The sequence below is a fragment of the Mobula hypostoma genome, chromosome 21, assembly GCF_963921235.1.
Source record: "Mobula hypostoma chromosome 21, sMobHyp1.1, whole genome shotgun sequence".
In the NCBI taxonomy this organism is placed as follows: Eukaryota; Metazoa; Chordata; class Chondrichthyes; order Myliobatiformes; family Myliobatidae; genus Mobula; species Mobula hypostoma.
The window spans coordinates 55582919-55609659 of NC_086117.1; the positions used below are offsets into that span (position 1 = coordinate 55582919).

Consider the following 26741-nt stretch of genomic DNA (forward strand, 5'->3'; position numbering starts at 1 on the left):
GAGTTAGATATGGCCCTTGTGGCTAAAGGGATCGGGGGTATGGAGGGAAGGCTGGTGCAGGGTTCTGAGTTGGATGATCAGCCATGATCATACTGAATGGTGGTGCAGGCTCGAAGGGCCGAATGGCCTAGAAACCATAGAAAACTATAGAAAAACTGTAGCACAGAAACAGGCCTTTTGGCCCTTCTTGGCTGTGCCGAACCATTTTCTGCCTAGTCCCACTGACCTGTACACGGACCATATCCCTCCATATACTCCTGCACCTATTTTCTATGTTTCCATAAGCTGTTGCGCGCGCGCGCATGTGTGTGTGTGTGTGTGTGTGTGTATTACACATACAATGAAAGGAGCCCAGTAGGAAATGGTTCCACTGTGGCCTGAAGATTCCTTATTCATTCAAACAATACACAAATAAATTTTATGTCATCACAGGGTGCCACGGGAGCAGTGGTTAGCGCAACGCTATTACAGCTTGGGGCGATGGAGTTCAATTCTGACATTAACTGTAAGGATTTGTTTGTATGTTCATCTCCATGAACACGTGGGTTTCCTCGGGGTGCTTTAGGTGACTTTTTAAAACCTGTTATTTTGGAAACATTTTATGTTTGAGTGATTACTTAAGAGATGTGAGTTACTCTATTAATCATAGGCTTCAGTGACTGGAGGAAGGGTAAGAGAGAACATCACAAAAAAAGAATCTATTTACAACGCAATCAAGCCAGTTAAGCTTAGAATTTTTAGCCATACAGAACGTGTTTCTGTAGCAGTCAGCGCGGCATCATTACAGCTCGGGGCATCAGAGTTCAAAGTTCAATTCTAACGTCTTCTTTAAGGAGTTTGTACGTTCTCCCTGTGACCGCATGGGTTTCCTCTGGGTGCTCCAGCTTCCTCCCACAGTCCAAAGACGTACCAGTCAGTAGGTTAATTGATCATTGTAAGTTATCCTATGATTGGTCTAGAGTTAAATTGGGGGTTGCTGGATGAGCTGAAAGGTCCTGTTCTGTGCTGTATCTCCAAATAAATAAACACATTTTATGAGCTCACAAGTTACATCAAATGAATGATTTTATTATTTATTAGATTATGCCATTATTCATTGATGAATTATGATCAGTGTAAATGTTTCTACAAAAAGGAATCTGAATCATTCTTCGGGAGAATCATTATTGGAGTGTAGAGAGCTTTGTTGGGATGGGAGCTGAGTTTCTTGTGAAGGAAGTCACAAATAAACCATGCAGTCAGCGCATTCTCTCTCACGTCTGGGAGATGAGGCTGTTTTGGTGAAATTTCTACATACAGGCATTCCATGTCCTCCAGGGCCTCTTGCTTCTGCTACTCTTAAGTTGCACATCAACTCCAGCATCCCTCCTAGATCTGCAGATTAATTTTCCTCTGCCCCCAGTTGCTGTTTAAAAACCATAAGACCGTAAGCATGGGTGCAGAATTGGGCTATTCGCCCATCAAGTCTGCAGACTCACCACACTCTGGCTGTTTTATTATCTCTTTCAACCCCCATTTTCCTGCCTTCTCCCCATAACCTTTGATGCTCTGATTAATCAAGAACCTATCAACCTCCGCTTTAAATATACTCAATGACTTGGCTTCCATAGCTGCCTGTGGCAATGAAATAAACAGATACACCACTCTCTGGCTAAAGAAATTACTCCTTATCTCTGTTATAAAAGAATGCCCTTCTTTTCTGTGGCTGTGTCTTCTGATCTTAGACTCCCTCACTATAAGAAACATCTTCTCCACATTCACTCTACGTAAGCCTTTGAATGAGATCCCCCATCATTCTATTAAACTCCAGCGAGTGCAGGCCCAGAGTTATCAAACGTTCCTCATACAGTAACCCTTTTTAATCCTTTCATTCCTGGAATGACTTGTGACCCCTTTTTTTCTGGTTGTTGGGATGGGCAACATAGAGCACACAATGGTAAAATATCTGCAGCTGCTGAGCATGTATTACAGGGTGCCTCTGTATTTTGCAGCTACTGGATTCTCATTCTCAGTAGGCATGCACTGTCCTTTGTAACCCTTTTGCTGGCACTCAGCAACTGTGGTAAACTTGCAAGTTGGTGTCAGGAGACGTTTACTAGACTCTGTGCTGAACTAAGGGTCTGTGGATGGGCTCCCTTTTTGTTTCAGAATGCTGTATGCTTGCATTTATTGTTAGCATGATTTGTTTTTATTCTCTGCACATTGGTGTTTGATGGTCTTTTTTCATGGCTTTTGTGTTTCTTTGTTTCATGGCTGCCTGTATGGAAATGAATCTCAAGGTTGTATAAAACATAGAACCATAGAACCATAGAAACTACAGCACAGAAACAGGCCTTTTGGCCCTTCTTGGCTGTGCCGAATCATTTTCTGCCTAGTCCCACTGACTTGCACATGGACCATATCCCTCCATACACCTCCCATCCATGTATCTGTCTAATTTATTTTTAAATGTTAAAAAAGAACCCGCATTTACCACCTCGTCTGGCAGCTCATTCCATACTCCCACCACTCTCTGTGTGAAGAAGCCCCCCCTAATGTTCCCTTTAAACTTTTCCCCCTTCACCCTTAACCCATGTCCTCTGGTTATTTTCTCCCCTTGCCTCAGTGGAAAAAGCCTGCTTGCATTCACTCTATCTATACCCATCATAATTTTATATACCTCTATCAAATCTCCCCTCATTCTTCTACGCTCCAGGGAATAAAGTCTTAACTTATTCAACCTTTCTCTGTAACTGAGTTTCTCAAGTCCTGGTAACATCCTTGTAAACCTTCTCTGCACTCTTTCAACCTTATTTATATCCTTCCTGTAATTTGGTGACCAAAACTGAACACAATACTCCAGATTCGGCCTCACCAATGCCTTACACAACCTCATCATAACATTCCAGCTCTTATACTTAATACTTTGATTAATAAAGGCCAATGTACCAAAAGCTCTCTTTATGACCCTATCTACCTGTGACGCCACTTCTAGGGAATTTTGTATCTGTATTCCCAGATCCATCTGTTCCACTGCACTCCTCAGTGCCTTACCATTAACCCTGTATGTTCTACCTTGGTTTGTCCTTCCAACGTGCAATACCTCACACTTGTTCATCTGCCATTTTTCAGCCCATTTTTCCAGCTGGTCCAAGTCCCTCTGCAGGCTCTGAAAACCTTCCTCACTGTCTACTACACTTCCAATCTTTGTATCATCAGCAAACTTGCTAATCCAATTTACCACATTATCATCCAGATCATTGATATAGATGACAAATAACAATGGACCCAGCACTGATCCCTGTGGCACACCACTAGTCACAGGCCTCCACTCAGAGAAGCAATTCTCTACCACCACTCTCTGGCTTCTTCCATCAAGCCAATGTCTAATCCAATTTACCACCTCTCCATGTATACCTAGCAACTGAATTTTCCTAACTAACCTCCCATGCGGGACCTTGTCAAAGGCCTTACTGAAGTCCATGTAGACAATATCCACTGCCTTCCCTTCATCCACTTTCCTGGTAACCTCCTCCAAAAACTTGCTTCAAATTTTGAGACAGAAAAGTATTGGGTAAGTCAGGATCCAAGACCTCTGGCCATGGAAAATATCTGGCAGCTTTCTGTCTCTAAGGATATGTTTGACATGTAAAACCTGAAAACTTGGCATTTTTTCATCAGGGGCCATCAGGATCTATACTAATCTGCACATTTGGGGAGTGGAAACCCTTGTAGTTGAGGAGAAGCTGCAGTAGTAAATGGCAGCCCTTATGACAGCAGTCATTGGCTTCCAGTGCTCTTGGATGGTCAACAGCGCTATTACTTCCTCATCCTATTGGGGTCCTTGCTGAAATCAAATGAGAAGATGTCTCTTCATGAAAAAAGAGCCTGGGTGATCTCTCTGATGCTGAGTGGCAGCTGCATGAAATAATTGTATGATGAGCAAATTGTCATGATCTGGATGGAAAGGCCAGTCCAGGCGTGAAAGCTTGGCCAAGGTCTTCTCACAGGATGCCACATTCCCTGGCGATGACTGCCTTCAGAAACTCCAGTTTACAAATAATTTGTCCATCAGAGTTACTGGGTGAGATATGACATCTAAAGAATCTGTTGACCAATGCTCCTTGCAGATCAGTAAGTCTCTGCCTCATCCCACATTGAGTGGCCAGTCACAGCCATAAGTGGAGGTTGATCATTGTCGTCATCGTTCGTGCCGTGTGGAATGACGTGGGTGATGATGGTCTCATAACCGTGATTTATGATATGCACCACCTGCTCTCATGGCTTCATGTGATCCTGATCGGGGGATAAGCAGGTGTTACACCTTGCCCAAGGGTGATCTGCAAGCTAGTGGAAGGAAGGAGCACCTTACATCTCCTTTGATAGAGACGTATCTCTACCCAGCAGGTTGATAGGTTCTTGATTAGTAAGGGTGTCAAAGGTTATGGGGAGAAGGCAGGAGAATCGGGTTGAGAGGGATAATAAATGGGCCATGATGAGATGTTGGAGCAGACTCGATCCAGTTGTGCTCCTCTGTCATATGGTTCAATGTGGTTAGACTATGATGTTGGGAGAAATGCCAACTCAGCACTCAGGATGTTGGAAAGTGTTTTTACAACCTGTGGCCAGTTACGAAGTTGTGTTGGATCACCTGCTGTCCACTGAACATCCCTTATAACAGTTAGGAAAACCAGCCATACAGGGCAGTGTGCTGCTAGTTCTATGAAGTTTATTCCTTAAGGTTTGTAAGTTGCAGCAAGGACAAAATGAAATTGTGTGAATATTAATGTCATTGAATTTGTGTCTGGCGTTAGAAAAAGTCAAACTCGGTAAAGAAGAAAGTGCATGGAAAAGTCCGGTCCAATTTACTGTAGGGTAACTGGGTTTACAGATGAAAATGAATAATGTGTGGTCCAGTTTCTAGCATTGTGTGCAATGTAGTACCTGTTCTTTGACTGTTGACTTGCATCAGCTTAATGTTCCCAAGCATTTCCTTCATGATTCTCTAACAGATCTCTTGTGATCACTACCTACATCTTGCCGCTGCTTGCAAGGAGTCTGTACGTTCTCCCCGTGACTGTGTGGGGTTTCTCCAGGTGCTCCGGTTTCCAACCACAGTCCAAAGAACCATAGAACACTACAACACAGAAATCAGGCCATTCAGCCCTTCTAGTCTGTGCCGAAACTTTATTTCGCTAGTCCCATTGACCTGCACCCAGTAAGACATATCGGTTAGTAGGCTAATTGATTAGGCTAGGGTTAAATCGGGGACTGCTGGGCAGTGTGGCTGAAAAGGATGGAGGAGACTGTTCTTTGCTCAGTAAAGGAAAGGTACGTCGCATCTGGAGTTTCACCGGTTAGCGGACGATTTCCCTCCACGCCTCTCTGACGTAATGGGACAATGATGTACGGGGCAAGTTACAGCAGTGATTTGCCATTGCCTTCTGCCAGGTGAGTTTCTAAAGAGATCACCAGCTTGTAACCCAGCACGGATGGAAAGCGTGCAGGGGAGCCAGTTGGATTTGACTTCGGGATCTTTCGTTCCGAAGTCCGGCACTGATGCCACTACGCCACCAGCCAGGTCTCTGTGCTCAGTAAGTAAATAAAATTTTAAAAATAAACTCCTAACATAATTTGACTGAGTCAAGTTTGTTTAATTTCATTTCCTCTACACAAGTGTAAAGGAGAACAAAATAGTTCTTACTCTGGATCTGGTTGATAAAATAAAGAACACAATAATAATAAAAACACAATAAATATAAATACATAAGTTAGCTTGCATGCATAGATTGATTGTATGTCCAGAAGGTGACACTAGGTACAGGCGTTTCTGTACGTAAGGTGACTTGACAGGAAATGGTAAAGTAGTGGTGTTGGGTAGGCGTGGAAGAGTGAGTTAGTGGGTGGAGGTGTTGATCAGTCTTACTGCTTGGGGAAAGTAATTGTTTTTGAGTCTGGTGGTCCTGGCATGGATACTTACGTAGCCTCCTCCTTGATGGGAGTGGGACAAACAGCCTATGAGCAGGGTGGGTGGGATCCTGAAGGGAGCGTGGCATTTGGTCCCTTGCTTCTATACTCGCTCTACACAAAATCCTGGCAGTCTAATTCCGGTGACTTCTTTCCTTTGCCTTGGAAAATCTTTCCCTTCTGTTCAGCTTCTTCTCTGAATGGCATGGTTGCAGCTAAAAACCCAAAAGATAAACATAACTTTAGCATAAATTGTCTTAGCCTTTACTGATGTGAATTGTGAATTTATTTTCTTTTAATCCTCCTCATGGGATTCAACCTGGGCATTTGAGGCTTTATTGCATGGTGAATATATTGTGCATTATATAGTTCCATGAATTAAGCTAACAGCCACTGGCAACTCTTCTTTTTTCTGCAGACTGGTGAATGCTGCATGTTTGGTACTGGCATTAAAGGGAATGTGGGAGATTTCTGTCAGGGTCTGATCTGTGTCTGCCAGTAAACTCAATAAAGCAATTTTGTTGCATTGTTTAGATTCTCTGGGAATTTTCTGTTTCTTTGATTTTTACCTAATAAACTCCTTGTCTGATTTAACAAATGTGTGCGTTTCTCTCTGCAGCATGGCATCGTGCACTGTTGAACATTTCAAAGTGTGATCTGTAAATATGCTTTAGTAGCACCTTATCTTCCTGCGGTGTATGGAGTAGGTCGCAGCAGTGTCAGTACTGTTCGTTTTAGAGAAAAACTCAGTCAAAGACTGCCAGGACAGCAATCGCTGACCTACAGAATGGAAATTCTACCAGGGAGCCTTGCCTTCTCCAATGTGCTGAAAGGGCTCTGTTTACTGCTGGTCATTTGGATTTAAAAGTTGGTTTATACCATTGAACTGCTTGGAATTTTATGACTTTTCTTCTGGTGTGATTTTACAGAGAATCAACATGTACAGTGTTGAAGGAGAATGTTTTGCCTATAGTACCAGTGATGATTCCTGAGAGAAATTATCCAATTAGTTCTAAATCTCTGACCTTTTCCGTGCAGTCCTGCACATATCTCTGATTTGCTCTATAACAGGGTTTCCAACCTTTTTTATGCCGTTTACCGTTAACCGTGGGGCCTATGGATCCCGGCTTTATACCATTACTGAAGAATGTGTTTCCATCCCCCTTGTCTGCTTGTGTTCTCCAGATTATTAATACTAACTACAAACTGTCCTAGTCAGTTCACTTGTTCTTTCATTAATCATTGTGAATTTGTATGTCTGGTTACTGACTCACTTGCCGTGGGAATATTTCTTTCATTTAGAACGTACAGCAGTATAGCACAGTACAGGCCATTTGGCCCGTGATGTTGGGCTGACCTTTTAACCTACTCCAAGATCAATCTAACCTTTCCATTCTATATAGTCCTCAGTTTTTCTATCATCCATGTGCCTTTCTAAGAGTTTCTTAAACGCCTCTAATTTATCTGCCTCTACCACCACCCTCGGCAGCACATTCCACACACTCACCACTGTCTGTGTAAAAGATGATGTTATGCTCTCACCAGAGCTCACGTGCCAGCTTAGCTCGTTAGCTAACCCTTCTAACAGCTCCATGACTCAGCGGTGAGCAGACCATATTTCTAAACAATATATGTCTAGATTCGGTATGATTTGGGGTTCAACCAAACAAGAATGTTGGGAATTCCAATTAAAGGAACCTCAATTTGAGCGAATGCTGTGGATATACTGCCCATACACAATTATCGGTCACCAGGAAATATCAGATCGTGCACCAGCATAAAATTATAAAGAAAGTATATTTACCAATTTCACCTTTATCAAACAGTTAATAAAAAAAAGAAAAGAAAAAAAATAAAAAGGCCCATTACAGTTGAAGCAGTCTAAATGTGCACTTAAACGTTGGTGCTCATTTCTGTAGTGGTTGGGTGTACCACTTTACTCACAGTGCTGAATTCTCATCACCAATCACAGGTAGAACTTCCCTTCATGGACTACTTCGTCTTGTGAACTACTCCTTGCATTCAGTTCTCCCCCTTGGATAGGATTCTGCAGGCATCTTCCCTGATCTGCTCCTCTTCGCATGTGCCACCAAAAGACCACAAACCTGACTACTGTCCATCAGAAGTCTCTTTCCACCCAACTCTCTCAAGAACCTGTTCTCCATCCCACCATCCTGATTGGCTGACATAATATTCCTACGTCGGACAGCATGGTTCCTTATCTTTAGCCGAAACCAAAACACTCTCACCAGCAGGGCACACACACACTACTTTTGCATAAAACTGCTAAAATAAAATGCCTTACAGCATAGCAGTAGAAATCTTAATCAGGGCATTACAAAGACTTTCCTCCAATCACCTTAAAGTTATAAATATGAGAAAATTTTCAGATGCTGTAAATCGAAAGCAACACACAAAATGCTGGCGGAACTCAACAGGTCAGGCAGCAGCAATGGAAGTGAATAAAGAGTCGATGTTTCAGGCCGAGACCTTTATTCAGGACTGAAGAAAAGTCTCTGCCTGAAACATCAACTGTCCAATCTATATATATTGCTAAACTCCTTCAATCCGAGTAAATGTATGCACGATCTAAAACCTCAGTCAGCTCCATCATGGACACTAGCCCCTGCGCCCAGCATTAAGGGCATCTTCAAAAGGCGATGCCTTAAAAAGGGGACATCCATTACCAAGGATCCCTATCACTTAGGGCATTCCCTCTTCTCTTGCTACCATGATATGGGAGCCCGAAGACACACACTCAATGTTTTAGGACCAGCTTTTTCGCCTCCACAGTCAGATTTCTGAATGGATACGAACACTATCTTTTTTTTATCCTTTTGTGCTACTTATTTAATTTATTTTTCATAAATACAGTACTGAACATAAGTCTTAGGCATATATACTGGGTCCCTAGAGACTTTTATGTATTGCTCTATACTGTTCCCACAAAAAAAAAAGAAAATTCCTTGACATGTGAGTGATGATAAACCTGAAGCTGACATGGGTTTCTGTTGTGGGCTGTGAGTGGGAAGGAGGCGGGGAGAGGGGAATCATGGTCGGGAAAAGGGGAAGGGAAAGGGGAGGGAGTGGGAAGCACCAGAGAGACATTCTGTAATGATCAATAAATAAATTGTTTGGAATAAAATGACTTTGCCTGGTGTCTCGGTGTTGGGTGTGGCTGCACCCACACCACTCCTACTCCTGGCACTCCTCCTCTATCCCACTGCGGTCCACCCTCACTATCCCAACATTCTTTGCTTCCTCCACTTTGTAAACTTTCTCTCTGCTCCATGTTGACAAATGCAACACAGTGTAAAAGTTTTAGGCATCCTAGCTGTATATATGTGCCTAAAACTTTTGCATTGTATAGTGAACTTATTGCAATTTATAGATTTTTTATTATGTATTACAATTTTCACAGCATATGCCGGTGAGGTTAAACCTGATTCTGATTGATAATTGAAGGCAATATATCCTGAATTGGACAGGTAACTGCTACCACTACCTAACCATTGTTTTATGAAGACCTTGCATAACCTCCTTCCCTTTGCATTCTCTGCTTCTTTAAAGCCTATGATTATGTAGTTTCGATGTTTGGAGGTGTTTCAAAGCCTGGCACTGTGTGTGGATATTTTTATATTTTGCAAATAGCAGTTGTTCACCATTTACTAGATGTAGTTGAATGAATTCAGACAAGAACAAGCATCACTGACTGCATGTCCTTTGTGTTTAAACGTCTCTGCAGGTGGAATGCCTCCCACTCCTCAGACGATACAGCTCACGGGCCAGAAACAAAACCAACAGCAGTACGATCCCTCCAAAGGGCCGCCGGTGCAGAATGCTGCCAGCCTGCATACGCCTCCACCTCAGCTGCCTGCCAGACCTACGTCTATACCATTGACCCCAATCCCAGCCGCTATTCAGTTGGCACAACAGCACATGGTTGAAACCCAGCTCCAGCCTCAAACCATCCTCCAGGCTCAGGCCCCGGCTCAGAACCTCCTTCAGGTCAAGAGCCAGCCGCAGCCCATTTCCCTGTCTCAGTCTCAGACGCAGCTCCAGTCTCAGCTCCAGCAGCAGGTACAAGCTCCTCTTCACGTACCAATGCAAACTCAGCCATCAGCACAACTTCAACAGTCACAAGCACACCCTCCACAACAGGTAAACATTCTGCCTCTTTGGATCAAATGTACTTGTGGCAATGAATAATGCTTACTGTGCAACATAAATAAACCAGATTTCAGCTTTGTTATAATTTAGAATGCACTTGCATTTTATCCTTCGCTGTTTTAAAAACAACAAAAGCTGCTTTTATGATCTTTTTGGCTTCCTTCTTGCCCCTTCTCTTCTCACCTACTTATCACTTCCCTTTGGTGGTAGTCCTCATTTCCTTTCTCTCATGGTCCACTCTCCTGTCCCATCAGGTTCTTCCTTCTCCAGTCGTTTACTTTCTCCACCAATCACCTCCCAGCATCTCACCTTATCCGCACTCCCCCACCCATTCACCTCACTCCTGACCTGGCTTCACCTACCACCTTCTAGCTTGTAGTTCCCCCTTCCCACCACCTCCTTATTCTAGCTATTTCCCCCTTACTTCCCAGTCCTGATGACGTAAGTAAGTAAATTTTTATTGTCTGAGTGCATATATATCATATACACAACCCTGAGATTATTTTTCCTGTGAGCGTACTCAACAGCTCTATAGAAGAGTAACTATAACAGAATCAATGAAAGATCGGCCAGAGTGCAGAAGACACAAACTGTGCAAGTATAAATAAATAGCAATAAATAACAAGAGCCCTTAAAGTGATATCATTGCTTGTGGGAGCATCTCAATAAATGAGTGTAGTTATCTCCTTTTGTTCAAGAACCTGATGGTTGAGGGATAGTAACTGTTCTTTAACCTGGTGGTGTGAGTCCTGAAACTCCTGTGTCTTCTACCTGATGGCAGCAGTGAAAAGAGAGCATGGCTGGTTGGTGGGTATCTCTGATGATGGATGCTGCTTTCCTACGACAGCGTTTCATGTAGATGTACTCAAGGGTCTTGGCCCAAAACACCAACTCTTTATTCCTTTCCATGGATCAGGAGCTGTCAACCTTTTTTTAAAATACCCTGGACCCCTACTATTAACCGAGGGGTCTGTGGAGCCCAGGTTGGAAATCCCTGCCATAGATGCTGCCTCCCCTGCAGAGTTCCACCTTGTGTGAATTACTCTGGATTTCCAGCATCTGTTGAATCTCTTGTGTTTATGTTTTTTTACGATCTGTGACTCAAACTATTGCCGGTTTCCACTTTGAATGCAATGAAAGACATTGGAGTTGATATGCGAAGGTGGCAAGGAGTAGTTCACAAGATGAAGTAGTCCATGAAGGGAAGTTCTACCTGTGATTGGTGATGAGAATTCAGCACTGTGAGTAAAGTGGTACACCCAACCACTACAGAAATGAGCACCAACGTTTAAGAGCACATTTAGACTGCTTCAATTGTAATGGGCCTTTTTTTTTTTTTTCCTTTTTTTAAATTAACTGATAAAGATGAAATTGGTAAATATACTCTGTGAAATTTAAAGTATATTTATTATAAAAGTATGTATATCATATACAATCTTGAGATTCATCTTCTTGCAGGCAGCCACAAAACAAAGAAACACAATAGAATTCATAAAAAACCCTGCACACCACAAGCATCCAATGTGCAAAAAAAAATTGTGTACATAATTTTTAAAAAAGCAACCAAACAATGCCCCGAACATTAGCCAGAGTGTCCCTGCAATTAAGTCCACAGCCACGTAACCAGTTCAGAGCTGCAGCCAGTCATGGAGCTTGACGACTGCAGGCTGTAGCTGCGGAGTCAGTTCAGCACTGAGGCGAGTGCCGACGACTGCAGGCTGTAGCTGCGGAGTCAGTTCAGCGCTGAGGCGAGTGCCGACGACTGCAGGCTGTAGCTGCGGAGTCAGTTCAGCGCTGAGGCGAGTGCCGACGACTGCAGGCTGTAGCTGCTGAGCCTGCTTCAGCGCTGAGGCGAGTGCCGACGACTGCAGGCTGTAGCTGCGGAGTCAGTTCAGCGCTGAGGCGAGCCGACGACTGCAGGCTGTAGCTGCGGAGTCAGTTCAGCGCTGAGGCGAGTGCCGACGACTGCAGGCTGTAGCTGCGGAGTCAGTTCAGCGCTGAGGCGAGTGCCGACGACTGCAGGCTGTAGCTGCTGAGCCTGCTTCAGCGCTGAGGCGAGTGCCGACGACTGCAGGCTGTAGCTGCGGAGTCAGTTCAGCGCTGAGGCGAGTGCCGACGACTGCAGGCTGTAGCTGCGGAGTCAGTTCAGCGCTGAGGCGAGTGCTGAAGACTGCAGGCTGTAGCTGCTGAGCCTGCTTCAGCGCTGAGGCGAGTGCCGACGACTGCAGGCTGTAGCTGCGGAGTCAGTTCAGCGCTGAGGCGAGTGCCGACGACTGCAGGCTGTAGCTGCGGAGTCAGTTCAGCGCTGAGGCGACTGCCGACGACTGCAGGCTGTAGCTGCGGAGTCAGTTCAGCGCTGAGGTGAGTGCCGACGACTGCAGGCTGTAGCTGCGGAGTCAGTTCAGCGCTGAGGCGAGTGCCGACGACTGCAGGCTGTAGCTGCGGAGTCAGTTCAGCGCTGAGGCGAGTGCCGACGACTGCAGGCTGTAGCTGCGGAGTCAGTTCAGTGCTCAGGCATGTAAAGCCTCACAGAGTAGTGAGCTGAATATCAGTTTGTCCTCCACCCTCTGCCTCAATACCTTAATGCTAGACGCTTAGGTCAGCTAAACTTTGGTTCATGTATTGCTGTTGGGCCTTAGCCCCACTGCTTCAATCCAGCCCCAAGTTCACTCCAGCAATTGCCACCGCGGCTGTGTCCAGTTGGCTGAATATTTCAGGATACCACAAAAATGCCAGGTCGTACAGACAGTTCAGAAGCACACCTAGTGGAAAATTACAGGCTGTGGTTTGCAGTAATTACAGTCCTGAAAAAGTATATCTAATAGAATTGTTAGTTGTATTTTTAGCTGCCTGCAAAGCATTGCTGACCCACGCTACCTTTGCAGGAAGAGATTATAAAAGGTGACAGAAATACGCAGTGGATCAGGCAGTGTTTGTATAAGGAGAAACAAATTCAATTCTTTGTCAGAATAAGAAAAAAATAGAGATTTGGGCTAAAGGTTTTAAGTTACAAGCTTACACAGTTTTGGATCTCATATTTTTAGCATTAGGGTTTTAACTCTTCCACTGGCAAGTCTGTTTAATTCATCACCTCTTCCCCACCTACATCACTTATTGTAGAGTCAGTGAGTGATTAAACATGGAAACAGTTCCAGTGACCCTACACTGACTATCAAATACCCAATTATACTGACTGTAAACTACCCTTTCCTCAGACTTGATCACAAATCACTTTTCCAATTTCATTGCCCTGTCTGGTCCTTTGGGAATTCAAGATTGTTTAATCTCATTTCCTACACACAAATTTAAGGAGAACAAAACAGTTGTGTTTCGGATCCAATGTAGCACAAAAAAAAATAAAGAACAAGTGAAGTCAAGTCAAGTCACTTTTTATTGTCATTTCAACCATAACTGCTGGTACAGTACACAGTAAAAACAAGATAACGTTTTTCAGGACCATGGTGCTACATGAACAATACAAAAACTACACTGAACTACGTAAAACAACACAAAACTACACTAGACTACTACCTACCCAGGACTGCATAAAGTGCACAAAACAGTGCAGGCATTACAATACAATAGCAATAATAAAAAAAATATATAAATACATTAGAAAGCTTATATTCATAGATTGGATGGCATTATAGCATAGCGGTTAACACAATGCTTTACAGTACAGTACAGGTTCAATTCCCGCTGCTGCCTGTAAGGAGTTTGTATGTTCTCCCCATGAGCTCGTGGATTTCCCACCGTCCAAAGACCTACTGGTTGGTAGGTTAATTGGTCATTGTAATTTGTCCTGTGATGAGACTAGGTTTAAATTGACGGGTTGCTGGCAGCATGTATTGTACCTCAATAAATAACTTACGATTGTATGTCTGTGATGTGACGCTAGACTGTACATAAGGTGACCGATGGGAAACAAATTAGTGGTGGAGTTAATGGGTGGAGGAGTTGATCAACCTTACTGCTTGGGGAAAGTAGTGATTTTTCTTTCCCTGGTTATGAAATACTTCCATATATGTCCCTCTCCTGTAAAACTTCAATGAAATTCATTTTGGATTTTCCTTTTTGTTCCTTGATTTGGTATCCATTCCGTGTTGCATTGCCCTGCATTCTTCAAATATGTTTGTGCAAGTGTTTTGGCAGTGTAAATAGTCCAATTTACCAGTGACGTTGCAGCTTGTGTAGAATACTTGAATTTCTCTTTGTTGTTGTGTATTCTTTGATTTCGTCTAGACTGTGACATTGATGCGATCAACAAGTGAGACCGGCCAAGCGTGCCAACGACTCATAGCCAACTCACAGCCTACCTCATCTGCGCCACAAGTGACCCTTTCAGGGACAGTTTCCTCTGCTCCTACACATCAGCCGTTGACTAATAGGCCAGCGTCGCCGGTTTTGCAGTCCAAGCCACAGGGGTTGGTTACCTTATCTGCCGTAGCTCCTCCGAAAGCCCAAGTGGTACTACAGAATTCGGCACTAGCTTCACAGGAAAACACTACGAATGCACAAGATAAAGTTGTTGAACAAGTGAAACAGGTGGGTATGGTGTTTATAGTTAAGGCCTTTAACTGTGTCTCAATTACAGTGTTTGTCAACAAAAAGAATGCAAGAAATGGAAGGAGGTTAGGCTATTCAAAGGCTTGTGTCTGCTCCATGTTTAGTAAGGTCATGTCTGATCATTTACCTCACTGACCCTTTATCCCTTGCGTTCCTTGGTATTGAAAAAACTTAAACAAGAACGTGGTTAAGAAAGCATATGGCATACTTGCCTTTATTAGTCAAGGCATTGATTTCAAAAGTCAGGAAGTTATGTTGCAGCTTTATAAAACTAGTTGGGCCGCATCTGGAGTATTACATACGGTTCTGATTGCCCCATTAGAGGAAGGATGTCGAGGCTGTGGAGAGGGTGCAGAAGAGGTTTACCAGGATGCTGCCTGGTTCAGAGGGCATGTACTATTATGAGAGGCTGGATAAACATGGGTTGTTTTCTCTCTGGAGTGGCAGAGCCTGAGGGAAGATCTGATAAAGGTTTATAAGATTATGAGAGGCATAGATAGAGCAGACATCTAGTATCTTTTTCCCAGGGTTAAATATCTAATACCAGAGGGCATGCCTTTAAGGTGAGAGGGGATAATTTCAAAGGAGATGTAAGGTATAAGTTTCTTTTTCCCCACACAGAGTGATGGGTAGTTTTTCCCTGGGTTGAAATGTCTAATACCAGAGGGCATGCATTTAAGATGGGAGGGAGTAATTTCAAAGGAGGTGTGAGGGGTAGGTTTTATGCTTTGGAAAAGCAAGAAGGGAATTTGCACATTTTACTTTGTTTGAAATGCGGGTATGTTTAAATGTGGATGTTGCTGGAATGGTATTTGTCCGCGTTAGATCTGCCTTGTATTCCTTCTTTTTCACATTAAACCTTTGCCCTGTACTTTTAAACTGGGGAGAAAGATTCTGACTATCTATCCTATCAATGCCCCTCATAATTTTATAAATCTCCGTAACAGAGGTTCCCAGCAGTTTTTTTATGCCTTGGACCCCTACTTTTATCAGAGGCGTCAGTGGAACCCAGGTTGGGAAACCCTGTCCTATCAGGTCACCCTCAGCCTTTCCAATGAGAAGAAAAGTATTTTATCTAATTTCTCCTTATAACTATAGCTGTCCACAATCAGCAGACAACATCCCTGTGATTCTTTTTTGCATACTCCCTATTGCTCCAACACTCTTCAGGTAGTGTGGTAACTCAAACTGTACACAATACTCTGTGATGTAAATACTTGAGTTTCCAAAGTGAGCCAGCACTTTGCCCAACCTCTCATCTGTCCGTATCCTACTAAATACTCCTTCACTCGTTTCACTTTTAGGAAAACCAGATACACCAAAGGATTTCGGAGCTGAGAAAAGAAGGGTTGTGGTCAATGAGAAGGCTACCACGACTCCAGGAAGCACCCCGGCCAAAATCTCACTGGGACTACTTGCTGGAAGAAATGCAGTGGATGGCGGCTGATTTTGCTCAAGAAAGGAGGTGGAAGATGGGCATTGCCAAAAAGGTAATTGTGTGTCCAGCCTCAAAGAACCAAAGAATGTGTGTTTATACATCCTCGTATGCCTCCCTCAGGTACCACAGTAGTGTAGCGGTTCACACGACCCTATTACAGCTTGGGGCTTCGGAATTAAGAGTTCAATTCCAACGTCCTCTGTAAGCAGTTCGTCGTTCTCCCTCATGATCGTGTGTGTTTCTTCCGGCTGCTCTGGTTCCCTCCCACAGTCCAAAGACGTGCTGGTTGGTAGGTTAATTGATCATTGTAAACTGTCCCATGATTAGTTAAATTAATGGGTTGCTGGACGGTGTGGTTCATTGGGCCAAAAGGGCCTGTTCCATATTTATCTCTAAATAAATAACACATCCAACATCCTTTGAGGTGCATTTGCTGATGTCATATTGGGAAGCACAGCAATTCAGTCAAAGTAAATATGGGTTGAAATTAAAGTTCCAAGTAAATTTATTATCAAAGTACATGTATGTCACCATATGCAACCAGGAGATTCATTTTCCTGTGGGCATTCTCAATAAATCTATAGAATAATAACCATAACAGAATCAATGAAAGACCACCCAACTAGGGCATTCAACCAGAGTGCAGAAGACAACAAACTACAAGTACGAAAGAAGAAATAATAACAACAAATAAATAAGCAATACATATTGAGAACATGAGAATGGGAGGAAAATAATGTTTGGAAGTGTCATTGGTAATAAAAATATTAAACTTAATCATTGTTCCTTTTTATGTTGTGTGGAAATACAGAGATTGGAAACTATTCAGTCATTGTTTTTTGTAACCAGCTTGCACGAACTGTTGTACGTCATCACGAAGAACAGAAGCTGAATGAAGAGCGAGCCAAGAGAGAAGAACACGCCAAATTAAGAAGAAAAGCGGCTTTGGTTGCAAGAGAAGTATTGCACTTTTGGCGTAATATCGAGAAGGTAAAATATCTGAAGATTTTACAATTTTAAAAAACCATTCCAAATTGGATACATTCAAAGTAAAATTTATTATCAAAGTACATACATGCCACCACATACAGATTCTTTTTCCTGTGGGCAGACTCAGCAAATCAAAAGAATAGTAATTAGACATAGGATCACTGAAAGGTCAGAGTGCAGAAGACAACAAATTGCGCAAGTACAAATATAAATAAATAGCAATAAACAATTGAGAGCATGAAATAACAAGATAAAGAGCCCTTAAAGTAAGCCCATTGGTTGTGGGAACATCTCAAGAGATGAGTGTAGTTATCTTCTTGTATTCAAGCCTGAGGTTCTTGAACCTGGTGGTGCGAGTCGTGGTGCATACCTTCTACCCGATGGCAGCAGCGAGAAAAGAGTAGGGCCTGGGTGGTGGGGATCTCTGATGATGGATGCTGCTTTCCTAGAACAGCAGTTCATGTGGATGTGCTCAGTGGTTGAGAGGGCTTTACCCATGATCTAAATCCACTACTGTTTTTAGGATTTTCTGTTTAAAGTCATTGGTGTTTCCATACCAGGCTGTAATGCAGCCAGTCAGTGCACTTTTCACTACACATCTATAGAAGCTTGTCAGGGTTTTTGATGTCATGCCCAATCTCTGCAGATTCCTAAGGAAGTAAAGGTGCTGTCGTGCTTTCTTTGCAATTACATTTACATGATGGGTCCAGGACAGGTCCTCTGAGATAACGACACCCAGCAATTTAAAGTTACTGTCCCACTCCACCTCTGATCCTCCGATGAGGACTGGCTCATAGCCCTCTAGTTTCCCTCTCCTGAAGCCTACAATTAGTTCTTTGCTCTTGCTGAAATTGAGTAAGATGTTGTTCCTTTATGCCGATTCATTACCGCCGTTGATATGGCCCACAGCAGTGGTGTCATCAGCAAACTAAAATATGCTGTTGGAGCTATGCTTAGCCACACAGTCATAGGTGTAAAGCGAGTAGAGCAGAGGGCTGAGCACACATCCCTATGGTGCACCTGTGCTGTTGGAGATTGTGGAGCAGATGTTCTAGTACAGGGGTCCCCAACCTTTTTTAGCACCCCGGACCAGTTTAATATTGACAATATTGTTGCGGACCGGGGTGGCGGGGGATGTGTTAACCACGACCGGAATATAGGTGATAAGTCAACTATAAGTCACTTATAAGTGGCTAATACACTCAATTTCGTTTCTAAGAGGGTTTATCTAACAAATTTAATATTAAACACACAGCGCATATTTTCCTCGCATGAATATAGTGGTAAGTCAATTATAAGTCACTTATAAGTCAATAGCATCATAACATTTTAAGTAATGTTTGGATATTAAACACACAGCACATATTTTCCCCCTATGAACATATAAGATCATTGCAACACAGCAATATCGCTGAATCAGTGCGAGCCCTGGGCTTGTTTTCCTGCAACAAGACGGTCCCATCGAGGGGTGATGGGAGACAGTGATACTCGAAGGGGGTTCCTTATGTCCAGTCTATTCCGCAATTTAGTTTTCCTTGCATTCATTGCAGAAAACCCCACTTCGCAGAGATATGATGTTGGAAATGGAAGCAACGTTTTCAGTGCTTTCGTGACTGTCTCAGGATATTCACCCTTGACTTTGATCCAGAATGCCGGCAGAGATGTTATGTCAAACATACTTTTCAGCCCATCGTCATTTGCAGGCTCGAGGAGTTGATCTTTTTCCTGCGCTGACATGGATGATTCACTGGGGACATTCACAAATGGTTCACGGACCCATTCCTTTGTATGTCTTGGGTCATTTGTGGTTGGGAAGTAACACTTGAATTCTGTTGACAGCGAAGATAGGTGATCGTGCACCAGCTGTGAGAAAGACGGTGCAGCCTCAGTCTCCCAAAATCCCAGCTAATGTTGTGAACATGCCAAATATGCCTCTGTCCGCTCACCGTCCCCACAGTTCCAGTTTGGCTTTGAAAGCAGACACTTTATCTGCCAACTTGAAGACATTTGTCATTCTCCCCTGAAGTGACAAATTGAGTTCATTGAGCAGGTTGAAGATGTCACACAGATAAGCGAGTTTTGCTATCCACTCCTCGTCACTGAAGTGTGCTGCCAGTGGTGACTTTTTTCCTGAAAGAAATCTCTGTAGCTGCTCTCTTAACTCAAAAACCCTGGCCAGGGCTCTCCCCCTTGATAGCCACCTGACTTCAGTGTGTAAGAGAAGGCGTTTTGTGCTCTGCATCCATTTCCTCGTAAAGCTGCTCAAACAGACGTGAGTTAAGGGCTTTTGCTTTGATGTGATTGATAACTTCAACAATGTCACTCAATATGCTGTTAAGATCAGGTGACATTTTTCGGCTAGCCAGCATTTCCCTGTGTGTGACACACTGTGTAGACTGGCATTCAGGAGCAACCTCTTTGACTCGCGTGGTGAAACCAGTTAACCATACAGTCAAAGCTGCAGCCCCATCTGTGCATATTCCAACACAGAATGACCAGTCCAGTTTGCCTGACATGTAGTCATTCAAAGACTTGAATAGCTCTGCCCCAGCTGTGTTAGTTGGCAGTGGCAGTGCACACAACATCCTCGTGCACGTCGTCTTGAAATATATATCGCACATAAACCAGCAGTATTGCCTTGTTGTCGACATCGGTAGACTCGTCGACCTGGATAGCATACCATGGTGACTGGTTAAGCCGTTCCAACAGCTGTGCTTCGATGTCATCGATTCTCCTTGAAACTGTGGTAGCTGAAAGAGAAACCTGTGCCGTCTTGTTAGCTGCAGTTTCTCCCAACAGTTCACGGTACCTGTCCTTGTCAGCAGGCAGAATCAATTCTTCACCAACAGTGAAAGGCTCCTTTGCCTTAGCAATACGACTAGCCACTAAGTACGACGCTCTCAGAGCAGCAGCATTGGTGGAGGTGGTGGCTCTCAGCAATTGCTTCTGTCCTGCTTGCTCACATTTTTTCCACTCAAAAAACTCAACGGGTTTGTCTTTAAGTGCAGGGTGCTTGGACTCAAGGTGCCAAAGCAGTTGTGAGGGTTTCATTGCCTTATTAGACAGCTTGTCTCCACATATCACACACAGGGGGTTTGGAGCGTGCGAGTCATCGGTCGCAATAAAACCATATTTTATGTATGACTGGTCGTATTTTCTGGTGAAGGAAGCTTTCTTTCTTTTTGCAGTCTCTGCCTCAGCTGTCTGTGCGTTATCATCATCGTTAGGCCTTTAATGTCCCCTACCACCTCTTCCAAAGAAACTCTCAAGCGACATTTGTTTTTTACTCATCGAGTAGTTGTGGGTTAATGACCAACTGATGACCTCGCGTGGGTAATGACCTCGTGTGCGTTCAAGTTCAACAGTGGGCGTGACAGGGAATGAGGAAAGGTGCAGCTGACTCATAGCGTTTCATATTGCCAGATCATATCATTTCCTCACGGCCAGGTAGCACATGCTTTGTGGCCCGGTACCGGTCCACGGCCCAGTGGTTGGGGACCACTATTCTAGTAAGTGTGGATGTAATGTACAGATACATTATTTCACCTGAAGTGTTAATGTTAGTGACTGACAGTATGTGTGAGATACTTGCATTGTGAGAAGTTTTGAATCAAAGTGAAGTTTAGCCATTATGGTACTGTTTGCTTCTGTTATTGACGCTTGATCATATACATTGTGGTACTCACTATGCATTGTCTGTTAACATCACTCACTATGTCTTGATCTGAAGTTCTGCACTTCCCAAAGCCTTTCTGCCTTTTCTTCTTCAATATGTTCCTTAAAGCTTTAGCTAATTGGTAAACAGGAAATTCTGCAGGTGCTGGAAATATTATTTCATGGTACATATTAGTACCAATGACATGGGAAGGAAAAGAGAGGGGGTCGAAAAGAGAATTTAGAAAGCTAGATAGAAAGCTGAAAAGCAGGACCTTCGGGGTAACAATCTCTGAGTCGCACTCTGTGCCACGCACCATTGAGACCAAGAGTAGGATTATTTGGCAGATGAATGTGTAGCCAAGGAACTGGTGCAAGGGGCAGGGTTTCAGATTTGTGGATCATTGGGATCTCTTCTGAGACCTGTACAAAAGGGACGGCTACACCTGAACCCGAGGGGGTCAGTATTTTTGGGGGCATGTTTGCTGGAGCTATTGGAAAAGGTTTAAACTAATTTGGCAGGAGGATGAGAACTGGAGTGATAGGGCTGAGGAGAGGAATGTTGGTTTACAAACAGAGGTAGTGTATAGTGAGACTCTCAGGAAGGTCAGGCAGATGATAAGAGCAAAATTGCAGTCAGTGGGATGGCTTGCAGTGTAAAAGAGTGACAAATACAAGACTGAAGCTGTTATATTTGCAGTATAGTGAATAAGGTAGATTAAGTTGTGGTACAGTTAAAGATTGGCATGTATGAGGTTGTGGGTATCACAGAGTTATGGCTGAAAGACAATTGTAGTTAGAAGCTTAATATCCAAGGATACACCACCTATCGAAAGGACAGGCAGGTAGGCAGAGGAGGAAGAGTGGCACTACTGGTAAAAAATTAAATCAGATCTTTAGAAAGAGGTGGCATAGGATTGGAAGATGTAGAATCCTTGTGGGTAGAGCTAAGAAGCAGCAAGGGTAAGAAGACCCTGATGAGAACTATTTACAGGCCTCTGTGTAGTAGCCAGGATGCGGTCTACAAATTTCAGTGGGAGATAGAAAAATGTCATAAAGGCAATGTTATGTTAGTCGTGGGGAATTTCGATATGCAGATAGATTGGGGAAAATCAAGTTGCTGCTGGATCCCAAGAGAGAATTTGTGGAATGCCTCTGAGATGGCTTTTTGGAGCAGTTTATGGTTGAGCCCACTAGGGGATTAGCAATTCTGGATTGGGTGTTGTGTAATCAGCTGGGTATGAATAGGGAGCTTAAGGTAATGAAACCCTGAGGAATCATTGATCATAATATGATAGAATTCACCCTGCAATTTGAGAGGGAGAAGCTAAAGTCATATGTAATAGTTATACAGTAGAGTAAAGGGAACTATAGGAGCATGAGTAGAACTGCCCAAAGTTGATTCGAAAGGGTCACTGGCAGGGATGACTGCAGAGCAGCAACGGCCAGAGTTTTTGGATGCAATTAGGAAGGTACAGGATAGATACATCCTAAGAAGAGGAAGTATCTTAAAGGCAGGATGATGCAACCATGGCTAACAAGGGAAGTCGAAGCCAATATAAAAGCAATGAAGGACATATAATAGAGTAAAAAAATAGTGAGGAGTTAGAGGATTGGGAAATACTCAAAAAATCAACAGAAGGCAACTATAAAAAAAACAAGTGGAGGGGGAAATATCGAAATATGAAGGTAAGCTAGCCAATAATATCACAACTGATACCAAAAATTTTTCAGATATATAAAGAGTAAAAGAGAGTCGAGAGTAGATAGTGGATTGCTGGAAAATAATGCTGGAGAGGTAGTAATAGTGGACAAGAAATGGCGGACAAACTGAGTATGTATTTTGCCTCAGTTTTCACTGTGGAAAACACTAGTAATATGCTAGAAGTTCAGGAGTGTCAAGGGGTAGAAGTGAGTGTGGTTGTTATTACTAGTGGTCCTTGGGAAACTGAAAGACCTGAAGGTAGGTCAGTCACCTGGACCTGATGGACTACACCCAGGGTTCTAAAAGAGGTAGCTGAAAAGATTGTGGAAGCAATAGTAATGATCTTTCAAGAATCAATAGATTATGACCTGGTTCCTGAGGACTGGAAAACTGCAAATGTTACTCGACTGTTCAAGAAGGGAGGGTGACAAAACGAAGGAAATTATAGGCCAGTGAGCCTGACCTCAGTGGTTGGGAGAATGTTGGGATTGATTGTTAAGGATGAGCTTTCAGAGCACTGGAGGCACATGACAGAATAGGCTAAAGTCAGCAAGGTTTCATTTAGGGAAAATTTTGCCTGACTAATCTGTTGGAATTCTTTGAAGAAATAACAAGCAGGATAGACAAAGGAGAATCAGTGGCTGTTGTGTTCTTTGATTTTCAGAAGGCCTTTGAGGTGCTGCAGATGAGGCTGCTAAACATGATAGGAGCCCAGAGTGTTATAGGAAAGATGCCAGCATGCTTAGAGCATTGGCTGATTGGCAGGAGGTAAAGAATTGGAATAAAGGGATGCTCCTCAGATTGGCTGCCAGTGACAGGGGTCTGTGTTGGAACCACTGCTTTTTATGTTGTATGTCAATGATTTGGATGACAAATTTGATGGCTCTCTAGCCAAGTTTGTAGATGATATGAAGGTGGTGTAGCAGAGAGGCTGCAGAAGGACTTAGATAAATTAGGAAAATAGGCAACCAGGTGGCTGATAGAATATAGTGTTGAGAAATGTATGGTTATGCACTTTGATAGAAGGAATAAAAGCATATACCATTTTCTAATGGGGAGAAAATTCAAAAATCTAAACTGCAGAGGATTTGGGAGTCCATGTGCACGATTCCCTAAAGGTTAATTTGCAGGTTGAGTCAGTGGTGAGGAAAGCAAATGCAGTGTGAGCCATCATTTCAAGAGGACTAGAATATAAAAGCAAGAATGTAATGCTGAGGCTATATGAGGCACTGGCAAGGCTTCACTTGGAGTATTATGAGTAGTTTTGGGCCCTTTATTTACGAAAGGATGTACTGGCATTGGAGAGGATCTAGAGGAGGTTCATGAGAATGATTTTGGGATTGAAGGGGGTAACGTATGAGCAGCACTTGATGGCTCTGGGCCTATACTTGCTGGAATTTAGAAGAAAGAGTGGGGATCTAATTGAAACCGATAGAATGTTGAAAAACCAAGGTAGAGTCGATGTGGAGAGGAGTCTCCTTTGTTGGGGGATTCTAGGACCAGAGGGTACAGCCTCAAAATATAGAGATGTCCATTTAAAACAGAGATAAGAAAGAATTTCTTGAGTCACAGGGCGGTGAATCTGTGGAATTTGGAGGCCAGATCTCTAGATGCATTTAAGGTGGAAGTTGATAGGTTCTTGATTAGACAGAGTGTGAAAGGATATGGATAAAGTAGACAGGATATTGGGGTTGAGAGGGAAATGGATCATCCATGATGAAATAGAGGAGTAAACTCAATGGGCCAAGTGGCCTAATTCTGCTCTTATGTCTTATGGTCCCATGTTCTAAACCCAGAGCAACACACACAATGTGCTGGAGGAGCTCAGCATGTCAGGCAGCATCTATGGATGGGAATAAACAGTCAACATTTCAGGTCTTGATGAAGGGTCTGGTCCTGAAACGTAGAATGTTTATTCCCATCCATAGATACTGCCTGACCTGCTGAGCTCCTCCAGCACATTGTGTGTATTGTTCTAGATTTCCAGCATCTGCAGTACCTCTTGTGTATTTGATTTAATGATCTACTGTTAATTTGGTTATAACCAGGCAGTTTTTCAGGAAGGATGAAGAAGCTAATAATGAATTTGCTGTTCAGCATATTAAATCCCATTAAGCCTGGAGCTGAAAATATTACTGAGTTGAACCCACTGTGATGAGCCGATTGTGAAAATAAATAGATTTGTTTTCCTTTGTCTTCTCAACCCCAGTAAGATATTGAAGGGGAAGTGTGAAAGTCCCATCAAGTCATTAGCCATCTTTGCTTACTTGAAGTTTGTGTTTCATGGATAGCTCGGGAAAGCCCAGTGTGAATGGGAAACATATCTTCCCTGGACTGGTTCTGAAATTCCCCCTAAATCTCCCAACTTTGTGAGACCTCATCTCTTGACTCTATTATCTCCGTAATAACTCAGGCTTCTCTTTGCGTGTGAATAGTTCTTTGTGAAACATGCCTTGGCGTGTTATTTTCTACAACAAATGCAGGTTAATATAAGGTAGAAAACCTCTTGGATATGCAGCGTTTTGGAAGTAATCCCTGACAGTGAGAAAATATATTTTAGACCATAAGAAACCTTTAGAATATTGAAAGACTTGAGATAGAGTGGATGTTGAGTGGATGTTTTCTGTAGTTGGAGGAGTCTTAGATCAGAGGGCACAGCTTCAGAATAGAGTAGGGGTTCCCATCTTGGGATCCATGGACACCATGGTTAATGGCAGGAGTCCATGGCATAAAAAAAGGCTGGGAACCCCTGGAATAGAGGGGCATCCACTTAGAACAGAGATGAGGAGGAATTTCTTTCACCAGACCGGTGAATTTTGGAATTTATGGCCACAGATGGTTGTGCAAGCCAAGTCATTGGGTATATTTAAAATTGAGGTTGATAGGTTCTTGATTAGTCAGGGTGTCTAAGGTTATAGGGAAAAGGCAAGATAATGGGGGTGACAGGGATAGTAAGTCAACCATGATGGAATGGCGGAGCAGACTCAATGGGTCAAGTAGCCACATTATGCTCCTATGTCTTATGGCCTAAGACATAGGAACAGAATTAGGCTATTTGGCCCATCAAATCTGATCCACCTTTCAGTAATTTTTTGTGGCACAGTTGCCTAATGCAGAGAATGTCTTGCGTATGGAATGGTAAATAAGACTTTTTTTCTCTTTAACAGGTTGTGGAAGTCAAATTGCAGCTTTACATGGAGGAACAAAGGAAGAAAGCATTACTTTTACGAAAGGGGACATCAAGCAAAGGTTAAGAAAGTATTTATTTAAAGTTGTTGTGTTTCCTTTTGGCAAGTCAAGGCGAAGTACAAAATATTAAATGTGCAGTTGTTTAAAATCTATTAAATATAACGTTCATTTCTTCTTTTCCAGATCAAATTTCTGTCTCTTCATGGCCTCTGTCAGAAAAGCAGAGTGACACAGTAAGTTCTTAGTTGGACCATTGCCATAATGAACTATTTCAAAATTCAAAGTAATGTTTATTATCAGAGTACATGTACGTCACCATATACAACCCTGAAATTCATTTTCCTGCGGGCGTACTCAGCAAATCTATAGAATAGTAATTGTAACAGGATCAATGAAAGATCAACCAGAGTGCAGAAGACAACAAACTGAAACTGCAAATATAAATAAATAGCAATAAATAACGAGAACATGAGATATTCAGTTAATGAGTCCTTAAAGTGAGATCATTAGTTGTAGGAACATTTCAGTGGAAGGGCAGGTGAGTTTAGTTATCTCCTTTTGTTCAGGAGCCTGATAGTTGAGGGGTAGTAGTGAACCTAGTGGTGTAAGTCTTGAGGCTTTTGTACCTTCTGCTTGATGGCAGCAGCAAGAAGAGAGCATGGCCTGGGTGGTGGGGTTCTCTGATGATGGTGCTGCTTTCCTATGACAGTATTTCATGTGGATGTGCTCATTGGCTGGGAGGGCTTTATCTATGATGTTAGATCAGGATTTTTGGAATCATTTTCAGTATATATAAAGTGTAATGAAGAATATGAAGACTTACCACGGTTTCTGCTTTTTAACCTGATCTGATAGGAGACTGTTATTGTGGAAAGGTAATTCAGATCATAAGCAGATAAGTGAAAAATTGTGTTGCAATCCTTGTAATTATTTAAAATTCAAGAATAATGGGTGTCTCAGGTGACAGTACATTTTTATTTTACAGGATCCATTGGGTAACGAGAGCAGAAAAAAATCCAGTGATGCTGGGGATTCAGGTTGGTTGACCATTGGCTATTACTACTAACTTACTGTCCGTTACGC

The 26741-nt window shown here is 42.9% G+C and overlaps 1 protein-coding gene across 13 annotated transcripts in view; it reads left to right on the plus strand.

Annotated features, from left to right (window-relative positions):
* Positions 1-26741, plus strand: part of ep400 (E1A binding protein p400) — a 241688-nt gene that overhangs the window by 69558 nt on the left and 145389 nt on the right. For all 13 annotated transcript variants that reach the window (XM_063074069.1, XM_063074066.1, XM_063074065.1 and 10 more), the window contains 7 exons: positions 9692-10107; positions 14359-14661; positions 15987-16172; positions 16970-17110; positions 25637-25718; positions 25842-25891; positions 26644-26695. In XM_063074069.1, the coding sequence (XP_062930139.1) occupies positions 9692-10107; positions 14359-14661; positions 15987-16172; positions 16970-17110; positions 25637-25718; positions 25842-25891; positions 26644-26695 (1230 nt within the window). The remainder of the gene's footprint in view (positions 1-9691; positions 10108-14358; positions 14662-15986; positions 16173-16969; positions 17111-25636; positions 25719-25841; positions 25892-26643; positions 26696-26741) is intronic.